Source organism: Musa acuminata, chromosome BXJ1-3 (assembly GCF_036884655.1).
Source record: "Musa acuminata AAA Group cultivar baxijiao chromosome BXJ1-3, Cavendish_Baxijiao_AAA, whole genome shotgun sequence".
In the NCBI taxonomy this organism is placed as follows: domain Eukaryota; kingdom Viridiplantae; phylum Streptophyta; class Magnoliopsida; order Zingiberales; family Musaceae; genus Musa; species Musa acuminata.
Window position 1 is genome coordinate 1,193,040 of NC_088329.1, and position 16,894 is coordinate 1,209,933.

The following is a 16,894-nucleotide window of genomic DNA, read 5'->3' on the forward strand; positions in this document are numbered from 1 at the left end:
AGCACCACCACATCACCTAATGTTAACTTGGTTCGAAAATTAATTATCTGCTACTTGTTTGTGGGCCTGAAATGGGCCATTGAGCTAAGGCCCAATCCAGAAACATCATATTATCTATGTCACATCAAGACTCGTACATAGGCATATTATGCAAGCAGCATCGAAGCAACAAAAGCAAAAGGCCAGTAAATCGAATCAAGAACCTCGGACACGTCATGATGTTGTCACATCCCATGTGAACAACTTGGATTAACATAAGATTTAACCCAACAAATATCTCCGTGTGTCCGTAAGCATTCCAAATCGATAGACTTCGCCTACCCGTCTTGTGATTGGTGAAGCTTCCGTGGGTCCCGCAATTTTGGGGCGGGAGTACGGATTGGACTGTGGTCGACGTGCCACGTCAACGCGCGCCGCACCGCAGATCTTTCGGGGGGCCTCCAAAATATCTGTCTCGGAGATGGCTACGCTACGGTGCTCGCCACGTTGCGGTCAGAGGGCGGTCCCTCCACGTGGAAAAGCGGTGCCACGAAGGAAAGGGGCCCAGAGGCCCCACCGCCCACATAAATATCTCCCCGCCCGCTTCCCATGGTTTTGTTTTATTAGCAGTCTCCTCCTCCAACGCCACCGGTGCGTCGACAGGAGGCGATCCGAAGCGGCGGACATCAAGGAACGAGGTCTGCTCCTCGCGATCGGGTCCGAGAAAAGGTTTCCTGGGAAGAGATCTGCGCCTGGATGGGCGACATTTCTTCGAATCGGCCGAGCACGGCTGAGATTTCGGCGATCGAGGGCCCGAGCAAGGTCAGTAGACGATGATTTGTGCCTCACTGTACGGTTGTGAGTAGTTCTAACTTTTAGGTGTAAATTGATCGGTTCAAAGGTTCAGGTCTTCAAGAAGGAATCTTGGTGTGTATGTATTGTTTGAATTAATCTGGGTTTACTTACTCTTAGGTTTCCATCCATTTCCCCTAAATCTTAGGAGAGGAGCGTCGATATTGGATACAAATGGAACATTTTGATATCTTAAATCGGATTATCTTCTTCTCAAGAGAACAGGGTGGAATTGTGAATTTTGCTAAGAGCGTGGATCACCTTGGTTTTACTGTAGGTTGATCATAATACCAAAATGATTGCTGCTGTTTTAAGGAGATATTTTTTGTTGAAAAAGAAGATTATGCAAGAAAGTGAAAGAAAAGGTGTGATTCATGTAATTGAGATAGATGTCATCCTGCAACCAGTTAAAGGTTAGTTTGCATCCGGTTCTTTTGTTAACTTCTGAAACCAAAACATTAGATAAAAGGCAATTCTAAAACTCTGCAGGAGGTTGTGCGTGAGATCATGTCCATAAGGTAGAAAGATGCAGTATTTACCCAATAACCTTTAGACCAAAAAATTTTTGACCAATTCCTTCGAGTAAGAGGTCTTTTACCCCTTAAAACAGGAAACAGAAACAAAGTTCTGGGATTCTGCTCGAACTTCTGGGTGCTATCATACATGTTTTCCACCGTCTTTCACTTTTATTCTTTGTATCATCTCATCTTGTGTGACAACTGACCAGATGAGCCTGTATTCTCCATGAATTTCTGGAATTCATATATGATAACAACAACAACAAAACCGTAAAAGTCCCAAAGGGAATTCATATCCGATATCTTACTTTTTAGTTACGATTAGGCTATAGTGCTGTTGCCATGTCTTGTTGCTTGATTTGACAAGATCGGTTGTGTCGAGAGAAGGCAGTTACACAGCTCTTTCTCTTCCTCTTGAATTTACACATCTAATTCCCAAGGGGAATTTGCCAAGAAGTCTTGACTCGAGGTCGAGCAGGGATTGGGCATGGATCGGTAGGAAATGAGTTGAATGGGCATATTTATATCTATGTGTATATATGTGTGTGTGTGTGTGTGTGTGTGTGTGTGTGTGTGTGTGTGTGTTATGTATAAAACTATATATGGAGATGTAAATAGGGCTGACAAGTCATTCACTATTTCAAAAGATTAGTCGGCAGACAGTGTAATTATGTAGGCCAGGGATGGATAACATGGACTAACCTTGAAATCTTGTGTTGCTGACTAGTACTTATATTACTTATGACGTCAACTTTTGCAAATATTTGATTACATTCTCACTTCATAACCTGTGTGCTCATTCCTTGGTTGTCTGTTCTTAGTTAGATTAGAAATATTGTTGTTTGCATCATCTCATGTCTTTTAGTGTTTTTAGCGTATTCACTAGTTCTTACCAAGTTCATTATGTATATTTGTATATTTCTCTTATCCTTCAGGATCCTCAGGTAGCAGATTCTGTATCGAAGGGATGGACAGATGAGAAACATACTTTGTTTCTTAACTCCATTGAAGCATCATTTGTCAATGAGTTATACAACGAGCATTATCATTCAAAGGCTTTTCAAGGTTGGTTATCAAGGACAAAAGAACATAAAGGATCAACCGGACCATCTGAAAATGATATGAAATATGGCCAGGTAGTAAGAGATTCCCACTGCCCCTTTTTTTACCCAAGTGGTATATTCCATAGTTTAACATAAATAATATGCAACTCTGCAGTTTAAGGTTTTGCGTAAGGGATGTTGGAAGAATCTCAGATTTGAAATGGATAATAATCATGCAGCAATCGAGAATGGTTCTTTCCCTTTACATACAAACCCATGGGTTCAACATTTTCGATCACCTTACAATATGAAGGAAAAGCATCTTAAGTCATCTGACAGAGATGATGATACTGAGTTCAATAGAATCTGTCATCAAGATTCTATTGACAGCAGTACAGGTATTTCTTCTGCCATGCAGCCTTTGTTCACTTGCCTTGTCTTTCCCTATTGATCCTATAGCTCATTATCTTCTCGGTTCCCGATTAATGAAAGGGAAAATTTTGAGTTTGTTATGCACTAATCATTCTACCGTCTGCCAGTATTAAGTCGACAACAATCGCCATTATACAGAGTGAATTGAAAAGATGGATTTTTTTCTCTCTAAACATGGACAAAATTTGAAAGAAAGATGTTGCATAAGGGTATGCATACATTATACAAATGGCATTGTTTTCAAAATGCTGCACATCAGAAGTCAGTGCACTTTGGAAATCTTTATAAACACATCTGCATACATTTTGATACCACTGGGTATATGTTTGATTGGTCTTTTGCTTTTGCTGTTGTAGTACGAGATGAGAGAGATCTGTCACAAAGCCAGTTCAAATCTACCTAGATTTACATTTTGCAAAAAATGTATCAGTTCCATGCTTATTTTTAGTGCTTCTTGCAGACTCACCGATTACTGTATCGTCTGTTTTCTCTTACAAAGAGATTTACATTCTTAGAGCAATAAAAGAAGTTACATTAAATGATATGATAAATGCACATTAATTCCATTTTTAGAGGTTATAAGCTTTGCGAATTGTATATATTCTCAAAATCTCTAGTTTTACAAATTCTGAACCTCATGAAAATCCACAAAGCTTATCATAGTCATCTTTATTTTACTCGAAATATGTGGTGGCCTGAAACGGGTAGCTTCGTTTTGCAGAAGTGTCGGATCAGAACTTTATTGCTGATGAACTTATAGTTGGGCAACAGTCGAGTAGAATCTGCAGGAAAAGAAGACGGGGGACTGCACCGGTTGATGAACCAATCAAGGATCAAGTAATGGGTGTGCTCTTTGTTCACAAGGCTTACAATTTTGTAGATATCTATCTGAGTTGAAACAAAGTGTGCACCTTGCTGTGAATTACAACTAATGTCTACACTTGGTGGCTTTGCAGGTTGTTCCATCCAGAAAAGCACTTGTTACCACAATCTCTGATGTGAACCATGCTTGTCCACATCCAGCAAATTTCAGATCTGATGCCACAACGTGTGAAGTGATTGCAAGCATTGTGCCCCCTGAAACTGCGCTTCATTGTGTAAAGATCAGGAGGTCAACAGTTGAACTTGAAGGATGCCAACCGAAGCTCATGGCACAGAGTAGTGGACACAAGATTTAAGGCTCGATCTTAAGCTTTTGCTTGTGATGCAAGTCAGATGCATCCTTCAAGGGCCAACATAATTTATTTGTTGTTTTAATATTTGTTTGTTTGGTATCTGCAATATGAGTGAATAATTTGTCCAATTACTTATGTTTCTTTTTTATTTAACGGCGAACCTCGAGTGAGAGGGTAGATCAAACTAACCTGAAAATTTTACATAACAAAATGATGAGCTACAAAAACTCTAAACGATCATTATGCCCATGGCATAAAAGCTGATACATCATATAACAATTTAGAAGAATACTAAATTTAACGTTCGTTAAAATATTATATTTATCATTTAATCTGATTCATATGTTAAGATCCAAGAGCGACATAAAAGCATATCGCAAGCATATCGTTTAGAATTACATAAAAGAAATATAGATAATATAGTTGGATCGTAACATCAATTCATTCACTTATCATCTGCTGATGTGAGATCATAAGCTTTCTTAACAAGGCTTCTGAACTCATCAAAAAGTTGGCTTATCGGCGAAAAAACAAAATGATGAGAACATAGGGCCATCCATCCTCGAAAGAGCCTCGGAAGGGAAATACCATGTGAAGATGCAGTACATAGTACATAGCCCAGAGGTAAAACTCAATGAATTCCCAAGATAAAATACTTGTTGAGTCCTAAATTTGTTGGAAACACAAAAATGTTTCTTGTGTGAAGGAGTGCAAAGAAAAAATCGTTTGCAATCAGCAAAAGAATAGAGCAATCCAAGTTTCTATGCACAAGATGTAAGCAAAAATGATCAAGGAAACTATAAGATGATAAACCTAGTTTACATGAAGCAAAAGAGAAGGCATACAATATGACGAGCCTTATGAATCATTTTTAAGTTGTCAAAAGCCCATCAATAAAAATCATGGTTCATCAAGAATAAATTACTGAACAAGCACATAGCAGTCTCTCGTGGATTTGAGGGCACCGGTGACTTCTCATGGCGAAGGAAAAGCCAAGGATCAACTTGGATGAAGAGAGCAGAAACAATGACCTCCGTTATTATGAAGGAGAGACGTCATCATCAAGTTTTAGTCTGGCCTTGGCTTGATAGTCCACTGCTTGATGGCTTAGCCACATATATTTGCTTCATTTTAGGGGGGCCGATGTTCTTGTCCATTCCAGAACCCTGCTTCCTGACCTGGAATCCAGTGGTCCTCCGAAGCCATTCACCTCCAGAGCCTGTTCTCTGAGAGATCCCCCGGTGCTGCTCATGTCCAGCTTGATTATGGTGCTGCTGGCCTGATGAAGTTGGTCGCAGACTCTTAGAGGGCAAGCCGGTTGTCTGGCCACTACCCTCACTGCTACTTGCACGAGTGCCCCTGCTATCAATTCCGGATACAATTGTTCTCGCTACCACCTGTAGATCCTTCTTCTCATTCGCACTTGCAGTACTTTCCAGAGGCACAACTGTCTGAGTAGTGGCAGTGCCGCAAGTTGGCTGCTTTGGTGGACCTAGCTCATCTGAGATCTCGGAAGCAGTAGAGTTCGGAAATGGGATGCTCCTACTAATTTCAGAATTCACTGATGGACGAGGATCGCCAAACCTGTTATTTCCGGTGGTTGCATCTCCTGAAAGATTGCGGCCTAATTGTGAAGGAATCCTACTCTCCACGTGATGCTGCTGTAGCGGCATGGATAAGGGAATCGAGTGGAGTGGTGGAGGCACATGAGACCAAGCTTGCAATGGAATATTGGCAGCCGGCTGAATAAAAATGTGAAGCCCAGTTAGTATAATAAGTATAATAAATAATGGAACATATCAAAAATCTAGATGTTTTACCATCACTAAAACAGGGGCATATATATCAATCGACCAATCAAAATAAAACAAAGAACACAGTTTTATTCTTAATTTTTGTAATCTATGATGCTGCAGATTGATATATTCAACTTGCGAAACATTTACTTCTCACAAAGGATCCATGTGGTTGAAAATTTGATTTTTTCACTCCTTTTGGTGCATCATGGAGCGCAATGGAAGGGGGAAAGGAGGAGGGCAGGGCACGCACAAAATTAATGCTGCTCACATGATATGTATTCTTTCCACAATGACTTTGAACCCACTAAACCAAAAGAACACAGTCATGACCAATCATGTTGAGTAGACTTTCCAATTTCAGCTTGAGTATACAAATTCATATCTCGATTGCTCAAAGCAACCTTGACTACTTTCTCAACAATTTCATCCAAGTCTTTGCCCTTTCTACCTTGTTTCAAACCCTTCATCCCAGGATCCTAACCTCGAAGGGTGCACCAACCAACCAAGCATTCCAATTGTTGATTTCACTTTAAAAGCTAGAGAACATTAAAAAAATGGTTGCCTCAAAGCCTCTCCCAACAAATATTAACGAAGGTTTTCAATTTATGATCTCTACTTTTGCTGGTCATTTTTAAAAATCATACCTGGAATGGATTCATGTCAAACATGGTCAAAGGAGAAGCCACCATGAGAGGTGAACCTGGGCCTAAATTCTGGATAGCTGGCGCACTGGTTGGGGTTCCCTGACCAGAAACAGCATTTAGATTGCTCAGGTCACCCTCGCTGTCATTAACCGTAGAACATACTTGATTTTGCTTCCATTCTGGTTGCTTCCCAGCAGGTATATAAGTAGTTCCCATGAAACCTACGCCTACTTGCCCAAATTGTCCAACCGGAGCAAAATGATTGTAGAAGACCATATGTGGCGGGCATTGAACACCAGGAATTCCTCCAGGGTTGATAAATGGGCCAGTAAACCCTGCCGGTGGGCGATAAAAGGAGTCAACGCCAGGGTGGTACTGTGGCCAAGACCCCAGTGCCCCAGAACCCAAAGCAGCACCTTTTTGTGGCTGTCCCTGAGAGCCAGCTGACTCATCATTGGACCCATAAGCAAAAATACGCCCATCTAGTATACCATTCATCTCAAAGCTGGGAAAATGAGAAGGTGAGGCTCCAGGAAACTGTGAGAGCACTGATTGGGATGTCTGTGGGCTCGGTAAAGCCGGCCATACTGAGAGTGCAGTATCTACTGAAAGATCTGCTGGGAGAGCAACTGTCAAGGATTCTTCACAGGATGACTGACCAGTTACTTCATGGCTATTTGCTGCACCTGTTGCAAACTTTCACAATTAATACATTGGACAAGTATCAAGCTGCGGAAGCCAAAGCAATTAATAAAGCATGAATTTCTTAAATGTTGGAGACTTGGAGTAAGGTAGGACTCATTTTATCACCTGCGGAAGCCAAAGCAGTGCCATCTGCAGAAGAGAAGCTTTTGGTGTCTGAAGCTGTACCAATACCAGATCCAACCATTTCATCATTGGTGATGGCAGCAACTGCAACAGCAGAAGCAGCTGCTTCAGCTTCCGCCTCTGCATCTTCAAGATCTGCACATGGTTCGCCAGGGCACTGTTCTTTGACAAAGAACATAGAATAACTGTTATTAGCCAGGTTTTGACCTATTTTTAATTCTGGCCTGCATGTATTTGGTGGCCCAGTTCCCTTGCAAATAGCTCGGCTGACAGGAGGTAAAATGTTTGGTGGCATCACGGCTCCTGAACTCGGAAAAAAAATTGTTCAACTAAACCGGGGAGTTACAGTGTCCAGTGACACTAGGCAAAACCAGCATTTAAAGCAAAATACACTTACCGAACTGAATTTTCTCATCAGCAAACAAGGAATTAACAGGGCTTGCACATGAAGAGAAAGGTTTTTCCGGAGTCACAACAGATGATACGAGTTTGTGGGGCTCAAGAATAATGCTAGAAGCTAACTGTGAACCAAATTGTGTTGGCTTCATAGCTTCATCAAGCTGAGTTTGAGTCAGGGCAATCACCTGACAAAGTCGATAATAATATTGTCAGAATGTACATGTATCACAGACTTGACAAAATGTCGTGCATGTAAAACGCACTCTACATCTATTAGGAAATGGAAGTCCAATACCTAAAGGTAAGCCTCATGTCCAACAAGACAAGAAAATTTTGTTTCATTCCTACGAAAATCCCAAAAGAAAACCTACCAATATGATTATCTATACTACAAATTTCCTCAGCATAATATTATCCAAACTAGTAACAGGCTAAAATTCAGCCCTTTACACCAACCCTGGTTACAGGTGGGCTTTGGAACATCAAGACCAGCAAACTCTGGTAACATATCAACTCCCAACACATCAACATCAAGATAGAGAACCTGACTGAGAAGATGATTGTGTATGAACTTATTTTGTAACAATTATTTTATGAGACTATTAGAGAGAATTAATAATGCAATATAGACTGTTGTAGACATTTGTTGCACCTATTCAACTTTGACCTCCAAAGAGCTGTTGTGCAGAAATAACGAGTTTGTTGAGCGAGAAGGTGCTCTAAACAGACCTGAGGATGTTAAATGTCCAAAACATGGTATACGTTGTTCTATGCCCATGAAATTTTCACTTCGATCTTTGGGAATAGAAGTGTTATTTATTAGTAACGGATACACTAATGCTGGGATAAGATGCAATACAGTTTCTGAATGATATGAGTTCTAGCTTGAAAACAAGAAAAAAAAGCCAAAGAAAAAGGCAGAAGAGAGAAATGATATGGAGATGAAAGAGATCATTGGAAAATGAGAGGAAACAGAAGGGTAAATAGAGCCAGTAGCCACAATACTTTTTTTTCCCAACAGTTCCGACTGATCAAATATCAATAATGTAAGGCTAGATATTCCAGCATTGGCCTAAACAATAATGGGTAAGTGTGGTGGAAAGACTAGACAAAAACAAACAAAAAACAATAAGAACAACAAGCTCTCAAATATTCTAAATCCATTCATGAATAATTATAACCTAACTAAGAGCCTAGACTGTCCAATTTAGAAATCTGTTCATAAAAATTACTAATCTGGCAGCCTAAATTGCTTAATAGGATTTATACCATAGTACAATACCATATGGCTACAAGCAGCAACAAATTCAAACAAAACTACATCCATATAGCATCCAAGTTCAAGACTAACCAAAAACTACGACACCAATGAAAAGATAAAATGTTGGCAAGTTTGTGCTTTTACAATAACTAGAATATTGAATGTACTATATAAGAGGCATTTATTAAAGAAAAAGAGAAAGTGATGCCAAAGCCAACTACAAAAGCAGGACAACAAAAGAATCAACCACAATAGTTCTCCTCTCGTAAGCTTACCTGATGACTCGTGTGTGTACTGTCCCAGGAACTCAATGGCAATACAGCATATTCGGGACACGTGTTTTTGTTTTCTAGTAGACCTGGAACGAGTATTGACTCGCTATCAGATACGGCAGGTACAATGATTGCCTGACCTGACCTGTAAATTCAATGTAATCAAGAACCTACTTGTGCAAAAATCAAAACATAAGCCATCCAGGGAAAAGAGCTTACTTTGAGTCATTCAATCTTCTTTCAAAATCAGCATTTACCGACGGGGTGCCAATTGGAGGTAGAGTTTGAGATGTCAAATTAGCAGTGGTAACAAATGATGGCTTTAGTCTAGTAGATTCCCTTCCCTCTGCGACAAGAGAATTAGCACAAACAATAGTAGTTGTGTCGCTAACTGAAGATGTCACTGCTTTATTAGGGTTGGAGCTAGCAGCATTACTTTGTGGAACAGCAAATTGCTTGCCAGGTCCCTGTTGACAATATGAAGAACAAAAAGAAACATCGCTTTAGAACATTTTCAACAGAGAGACAAACTTATGATCTGAGAAAGATTCGAACTACCTTTGGCACCCTGGATTTTGACTTATTTTCTTTTGCCCTCTGTTCTCGGCGGTCATTCAGCATCTGTCTCTTGGACCTTACCTCGATAAAGTCATCCTCATTACTAGGAACTTCAATTCCTGTCTGTTTGAAAACACGAATAACTCCACTCAACAGAGGAGCATCAACATCGCCCTCAAGACTATCACTTGCCTTGATATTGCCTTTGCCAGCATGAGACTTGTCAAAGATGCTTTCACTCTTTAAAGTAGTTTCATTTCTAATGACTTTCTCTGTCCTATCAGAGCTCACAACTAAAGAGATAGAAGCACCTGAACTTAGGTTGTCAGGATCATTAGCAATCTTGACTGACCTATCCAAAGGTGCATCTTTCTTATCTAGGTTCCTTATAGAAATCCCAGTGACCATTGAATCCTCATTTGGCCTCTCATCCTGCCCAAAACTATTTAATGACTCTGTACCTTGTGTTTGCTTCCTCGCAATATTCTCTCTGACTCCAAATTCTGTTCTTCGAATATTTCTCCTGGCTCTTCTCTGAAAGCCACTTGATTCTGCCTGCAATGTATCTTCACCTGGAAATGATGACCTTGTACCAGCATTTTTTACACTATAAGTGTATCTCTTCCTCCTCCCACCAGAGAAATTGCCTGGATTCCTTAAGGGAGGTTTTCCTCCTGGAAAGAACCTGGAGGATTGTAGTTCAGTATGCTGCTGTTGATGTTGAGATTCTTTCCACTTACCAGTGAGCCTATAGCCCTTCTTCATGGTGGCATCATCTTCACCATGGCTTTCAGCTTGGGAAATTGAATTGTTTGCACCTTTCTTTTCAACCAAAGATGATATTTCTGTCCGACTCTGAGAAGCTATAGAAACATTCTTTCCAGAATCTAACAATGCTCTATGCTGTGAAGATTCGAAGGGGTTTTTCACAAGATCAGTTTGTTTACGTGAAGAACCAGAAGGCTTTTCATCTCGTGATTTGTCTGAATAGTAATTTTGGGTTGTTTGGTCACACAAAGAACCAGCAGGATTCTGATTAAAGGAATAGGGAGCTGAAGCAGAAGGCTGAATGAAGGCTGTGCTAGTAGGAGCTAGTGGCAATATACTGTGAGAGATGGTTGCGGTATAGCGCAGCTGGCCAAACTGGAATAAAGGAGGCTGCGAAGGGTGCACCTGTGGTAGAGAAGGGTTTATATGTGTATGCATATGTATCGGCATCTGAATAGAACCAATCTGAATGGCTGGGACGGGAGAAGGTATCAAAGAAGGACCAGAAAACAGACCAAACTGGAGACTAACAGGTGCTTCACCCTGACTGACGACAATAGAAGGAAAAGATAAGTTGGGTGAATCCGAGGCTGTAGATGTCATTGGACAGCTTGTGGCAGAAGTCACTGAATGTTGAGCTGGCAGTCTTGAGCTCTGAGATGCTTCAGCACCATTTACAGAATAGCTAGATTCTGAGATTAGATCAAGAGACAAATCTTTCAATGACTTTTCAGGTTCACTTTGTAAAGAACTATCCATAACATCTTCTTGAACAATAATTTCACAATTACTGATGGATTCTTCCAAATTACCAGCCGAACCTGCATGTATCCTGAATTCCTTTTCGCTGTTGCTAGAAGTTATCTCAAACTTGTCTATACTAGGAAGTTTAACCTCAACACCTTCATTAAATCCAAGAATTACTTGTTCCATCTCCCCAGTTGTAGTCTGCACATCAGAATGTAAATCTTCTATCTCCTGGACTGAATCAAAATTCTCATCAACACCATCATGTGCTTCAGCTATGTCTTGGTATTCATCACCTTCTTGCTCCTGTATCTCTTCATTGTTCTCAACAGGCCATTCATCATCAACTCCAGGAGAGATTGACCTTGAAGCCATCATTCTATCGACAGCACCACCCTCCAATGGCAATACAATATGCTCACTGTCAGATACGATAGTCCGCTCACCATCAGCAGAAGCTGGCAGCGGGGGAGAATCCCTGGAAATGTCCATCTCATGATGCAAAAGCGCAGGCGAGCTAGGTGGGCTCGAAACAGAAGGGGACAATTGGGAGTCATATCTTGGGCTCATCTTCTCTGCCTCTTGCTCGAAATGGCTAGCATTCTTTTCGAGAAAAGCTGTTGTTCCACCTTGCTGATGGGTTTCATGAAACACATTGTCATAACCTCTGTGTAAAGTCTTTTGCTCATATCTACTTGGATGATTATAATGCACATCATCATCTATGAAACATGATGAACTTGCTCCTTCTGCTGGATCTCTGAAAGAGCTTCTCTGAACTGATGTCACAGATGGAGGTGGAGGCACACGAGGCTGCCTCAAGAACTGACGATACCTCGTAAATGAGGAAAAGCCATCAACCACGGAGTTATCCGATGATATTTCAGTATATGGAGCCTGAGGACTTCCCTGTGAATTACCAGGTACCATTCCAACATCTCGAAACTTAACACTATCAATAAACTCTGAATTGATGTCATTATTTCTCTTGAAATAATCAACCTCTTTGTTAGAGTTCCACCTTTGTTTCCTTGGTTCATGGTATTCATCTGGCCTCTGTGATGTTTCAATCATTGTTGCTCCTTTTGATGATGGCCTACTAGACCTTGTCTCAATACCACCATGAAACTCTTTCTTGGAGAAGCCTCCTCTATGACCAAATGCATCTTGCCTTGGATTATGATAGAGATTGTCATCAGCTTGTGAAGGAAGAATTGTGCTGCCATAAGCATGTTTTTCTCTTTCAGCAAATGAAGGAAAGGTATCCCTTGGAAATTGAGACTTAGGACCCACTTCCAGAATCCTATCCACAGACAAAGAATCAAATAGGGCAGAGCTAGTGATTTGTTCTACCATCCTCTCACCATCCTCCCAGCCTCCAACTTCTGTGTCTTGTGGTACATCTCTTTCCTTTACTACTCCAGGGACTCGTTCCTCAGAAGCAGTAACAGAAGAGTGAACCCTATCATCTTTTCCATTATCTTCAACCTGCCGTCTCGCAATTCTGGCTTCCAACTCCAAAAGTTTTTTCCGTGCAGCCTCTTTCCTTCTTTCTTCCTCCATCTGGTACCTCCTCTTTTCCTCTTCCCTTGCAATCCGTTGCTCTTCAGCTCGCCTCGCAGCGTCCAACCGCTCCTGCTCTGCTTTCCAAGCAGCATTTCTTGCCTCTTCTTCAAGCATTCGCCTCCGTTCCTCCTCCTCTCTGGCCACCCTATCCCTCTCCTCCTCTTCCTTACGTGCAAGCTCCAATGCTCTGGCTTGCTCTTCCACGATGCGTTGGCGCTCCTGCTCCTGCGTCCTCAGAATTCCTTCAAGCTCTGCTTCAAATGACTCCCTGATGGGGTCAGGGAAATCAATCTGTTTTTCGAGATCCTTCTTTTTCTTATATGCTTTAGCATTCATGTCCCTGATGCCCCCTAAAAAGGGATCCTTGCTGTCAAATTCAGTGTCTTCAAGATATGGCTTTCCAGCACTTGGTGCTGACCGCTTTTCTCTACCAAAGTTCAGCGTTGGATCATTCAAGGAAGTGCCTCTAGTTCCAGTAGAGAATTGGCCCTTCAAGACTGTGGCATTCTGAAAGGAGCCTCCTTTGGACCAGTTATTGGAATGGCCATGACCATGAGTCCCACTAAATGCTTCTGCTACAACTTTACCAATTCGAGTGTGCTCAGAAGAAACCAAATCCATCTTGGCGTTTCGATAATCCTGGCTCCTCTTAGCAAAACCATCACTACCATTTTCTCCAAAAGATGACTGAATATTAACACCCTCCGTACTCATTTCCCTGTTTCCACTTATGGGCCTAGCATAATGCCTATCCCTGTCGACTCCCGGTGAACTGGTGTTCAATCTATCCCTTGAATTCATTGGAAACCTCCACAAGCCAAAATCCTGACTTTCATTGCTTGCAGCCCTTACATCCTTCCCAGAAGGATACCCTTTGAAGGGCTCCCTGGACCAAGCACTGCCACCTTCGGTATCATGCAGCCCTCGGCCATCATAAGCATCATGAACCTGAACCAACTCGGACCTCAAGAACCCCCGATCCCTCTCTCGTTCAGGGATGCTAAGCCCTATGTCGCGCTCATCGTCAGTCCAATCTGACGTGTGCTGAAGCCGTACGAGCGGCAGCAGACCCGGCAAGTCCCTATCCTGTCGCTGTGACTGTTCTGAAGCACAGAGTGGTCGGATCAGCCCCCCATCACCATCTGACATGCTGTTGGCAATAAGACGAGAGGATTTGATCTGCGGCCTCATCTGAAGAGGCGAATGTAACTCGGACACCTCCCGCCTTTCCGACTGCTCTTCCACTCCTAGCTTTTGCTTCTGCTTCTGGCTTGATGTGTCTTTCTGTTTCGCAGGTGAGGTGAAGGTGGCCCGAAGAGATGGGAAGTCCTCGCCCCTCAAGATCACAGCTTTCTCGGAAAACCCCTGACCTGGTGTGGCATTGAGCGGCTGGCCACCAGGGCGAGCACCAGGAGAAATGTAGGAACTACCGGCAAGCTCGTCATTAATGATCGCCGATCGTCCCAACTGCGACTGGCCTCTGCTGCCGGCATCCTTCTCTGGAACCGGGAGGGCAGGTTTGCTCCAACCCAGGGCGGAAGTGCCCGCCCGCGATCCAAGACCAGGGCTGCCATGGGTGGTGGCAGACCCCGAGGAAGCCGGGTCGAAGCGCTCATGTTCCTTCCTCAGCGACGGCAGGTTCAAGGGGGGCGGAACGGCAAGCTTCTGGGCGGTCTTTGCTGCGGAGGTGGCCGAGCTCCGGGACCTCGAGAGGACTACCATCCCTCCCCCGCCTCCGCCTCCGCCGCCGGAGCCGGGGCGAGAGCGGCCATGGACGGAAGAGGAGGAGGAAGAGGAGGGCTGGCCATAGGATCTATTGAGATTAACCGACACGAATTTGCTCTGATGGGCCATCCCAAGAGGACTCTCCGTCCCCCGCCGCCGCCTCCGCCGCCGCCGATCGCCGGGGCAGCACGTCGAAACCCTAACCCTCGATTCCCCCTCGATCTATTAACGCCGACGATGAGGGTTAGGGTTTCGGCAATAGAAGTGACGATACGAGGAAGCGAGTGAGATTACCTCTCTCCGTAGCGCGCTTTGGCGAGGTGATGGAGAAGGTGGCGCGGCGAAGCGGACGACAAATGGATCAAGAGCGAGAGAGAGAGAGAGAGAGAGAGAGAGAGAGAGAGAGAGAGAGAGAGGGAGGAAAGGGAGGGAGGGGGGGTTGGGAGGGGAGGAGGAGGGGCGGCTCCTTCGTTGTTGGGGTTCGGTTGGGGAGCACGCATAAAAAGAGAGAGCGTTGAGGAGGAGACCGAAAGCACGCAATTAGCACTCTCTAATTAGACCCTCTCATTTGGTTAAGCCTTAATCCTCCTTCAAAACCCGATCTTAATTACAATATTAAAGGGAAATCATTGATCGAATACAGAATTAAGGATGTTATCGGGTTAAATTTTGATCTAATCCTGTTATCTTAACTTATCGGATTCCTGTTATTTTTATTCGATAAGCGCATATATATATGATTTTAAAAAAACCTCTAATTTTAAGATTTTCTTATAAAATATCTTAATTTTAAAAAATTCTTATAGATAACTCGTGAGGTATGAAAAGATTATTTTATCTCTATGAGTCACTAGTCACCTCTACGTATAGCTTTTCTTTTCCGTAGGTGATGAGCAATTATTTCGAGACGGAGGTGTGATTAGACGCCTATGGATTGGTTAAAGAATAATGATTGATAGAAATAAAATGATCATTAAAAAATTCTATAGGAATTTAAAAATTAGAACAAGAATTTCTCAAAAATTTATTTTTTTTAAAAAAATACACATATATATATATATATATAATATAAAAGAAAGTTAGTTGCTTCTTAATCTTTTATGTTATTCTTAATATATTCACATGTAAATTAAAAAAAATAAATATCTAATTATGATAATAATTAATATTCATATTGATTAACTTGACTCGATACACGACCACACGGGGCAAGGAATCATACATGAATAAAGAAGGGGCTTGAATGCTCGCTCGATTGTTAAGGGGTCTCGAATGTTTGTTTGTGGTTGACTTACATGAAGATTAAGGTCGATTGAATTTCTTGACATGATCTATTCGATATTTAAATTAATAATCGATGATGAAATAATTTTAATAATTAATAATTAATTTTGGTTATCGTGTCGAATGTGGTTTTTATAGTAAGTTAATCAATAGAAATATTTTAGAGTACAAACAAAATTTTTCCTGCTTATCATTTTCAAAGTTAAAAAAAAAAAAAGAAGATTAATATCATGTCTATCTCACAATAAAACTGAATATGATTTGGCATTAAAGACCCATTGAATTGGGTTTAAATATGTCAAATAAGTTCAATATCAGAAGAAAAACATGTCATTATCATATATAGGATAAAATGATGAGAAAAGTTTTAGAATTTGAAGCGTGGAAATAAAGTTGTTGTGGCTAAGAGCCAAAATCCAAGAATTCACTTTAGCTAGTTGGGTGAAATGTCCACTTTTGTTGGTTACAAGTTTAGTCATAACCTTCAATTATATTGAAAGTTCAACTTCTGTCATTCAATAACATGATTGTACATGTATTTGTATGAATATTGTCATGATAGTGATCAATTTGAAAAGTTGGTCAACTAAAGGTTCCCCACTAATTTATTACAAGTCAAATAAATATCCAACCCTCATGGTTGCATATATCCTTTTGCATATAATTCAGATTATTATTTGAATTGGTTTTACTATTTTCTTTTTGAATCATATTTAACATTGTTAAGTATAGTTAATCCAAATTCAAGACATGAAGATATACTCTGTATTTATAGTGGTAGAATTGATGAAAGTTTGGTGCATTGGATTTCTTTTATTCTTTCAAGATCTATCATTGCTCCATGCAATGCAAAGCATGTCTTGAATCTTAATTTTCCTCTTTCATACATTCTCAATTTGAGAAGTCACACATCCAAACATGTGGCCCTTCCCACTCCATTGCTTTCTTGCAATATCTTTTTGTCATCTAAGTTTCTCCATGATTGGAAGGCCAAACATATCATAGTCAAGCTTTGGTAACAGCCCTTTATTTACTTCAAGACAA

The 16,894-nt window shown here is 41.4% G+C and overlaps 2 protein-coding genes across 5 annotated transcripts; one reads left to right on the forward strand and one right to left on the reverse strand.

Annotated features, from left to right (window-relative positions):
* Window positions 1-600: 600 nt before the first annotated feature.
* On the forward strand, window positions 601-4,127 carry LOC135615184 (cold-regulated protein 28-like). 3 transcript variants are annotated; one of them, XM_065113359.1, is made up of 5 exons: window positions 601-801; window positions 2,285-2,485; window positions 2,568-2,790; window positions 3,546-3,668; window positions 3,781-4,127. In XM_065113359.1, exons 1-5 carry the CDS (start codon window positions 736-738, stop codon window positions 3,819-3,821), a joined length of 654 nt encoding a protein of 217 aa, XP_064969431.1. In that variant the 5' UTR covers window positions 601-735; the 3' UTR covers window positions 3,822-4,127. The 3 variants fall into 3 exon arrangements, with proteins under 3 accessions (XP_064969431.1, XP_064969420.1, XP_064969428.1); XM_065113348.1 differs by having other exon boundaries at window positions 3,546-3,661; XM_065113356.1 differs by having other exon boundaries at window positions 2,294-2,485; window positions 3,546-3,661.
* Window positions 4,128-4,774: 647 nt separating this feature from the next.
* On the reverse strand, window positions 4,775-15,012 carry LOC103977174 (uncharacterized). 2 transcript variants are annotated; one of them, XM_065113372.1, is made up of 9 exons: window positions 14,861-14,996; window positions 9,761-14,788; window positions 9,422-9,669; window positions 9,206-9,347; window positions 7,668-7,854; window positions 7,253-7,573; window positions 6,443-7,128; window positions 5,584-5,741; window positions 5,364-5,500 (listed from the first exon to the last, which is right to left on the reverse strand). In XM_065113372.1, the coding sequence occupies exons 2-9, from the start codon at window positions 14,693-14,695 to the stop codon at window positions 5,497-5,499; spliced, it is 6,681 nt and encodes a 2,226-aa protein (XP_064969444.1). In that variant the 5' UTR covers window positions 14,696-14,788; window positions 14,861-14,996; the 3' UTR covers window positions 5,364-5,496. The 2 variants fall into 2 exon arrangements, with proteins under 2 accessions (XP_009390897.2, XP_064969444.1); XM_009392622.3 differs by having other exon boundaries at window positions 4,775-5,741; window positions 14,861-15,012.
* Window positions 15,013-16,894: the final 1,882 nt, after the last annotated feature.

What these genes read in the sequence shown, in the direction of transcription:
- LOC135615184 (XM_065113348.1), top strand. Translation starts at nt 736, where the DNA reads ATGGGCGACATTTCTTCGAATCGGCCGAGCACGGCTGAGATTTCGGCG. An exon ending in CGATCGAGGGCCCGAGCAAG is followed by an intron (nt 802 to 2,284) that starts GTCAGTAGACGA and finishes CTTATCCTTCAG; the next exon opens with GATCCTCAGGTAGCAGATTC. An exon ending in ATGAACCAATCAAGGATCAA is followed by an intron (nt 3,662 to 3,780) that starts GTAATGGGTGTG and finishes GTGGCTTTGCAG; the next exon opens with GTTGTTCCATCCAGAAAAGC.
- LOC103977174 (XM_009392622.3), bottom strand. Translation starts at nt 14,695, where the DNA reads ATGGCCCATCAGAGCAAATTCGTGTCGGTTAATCTCAATAGATCCTAT. An exon ending in AGAAGATTGAATGACTCAAA is followed by an intron (nt 9,348 to 9,421) that starts GTAAGCTCTTTT and finishes TTGAATTTACAG; the next exon opens with GTCAGGTCAGGCAATCATTG. An exon ending in TTGACATGAATCCATTCCAG is followed by an intron (nt 5,742 to 6,442) that starts GTATGATTTTTA and finishes ATTTTTATTCAG; the next exon opens with CCGGCTGCCAATATTCCATT.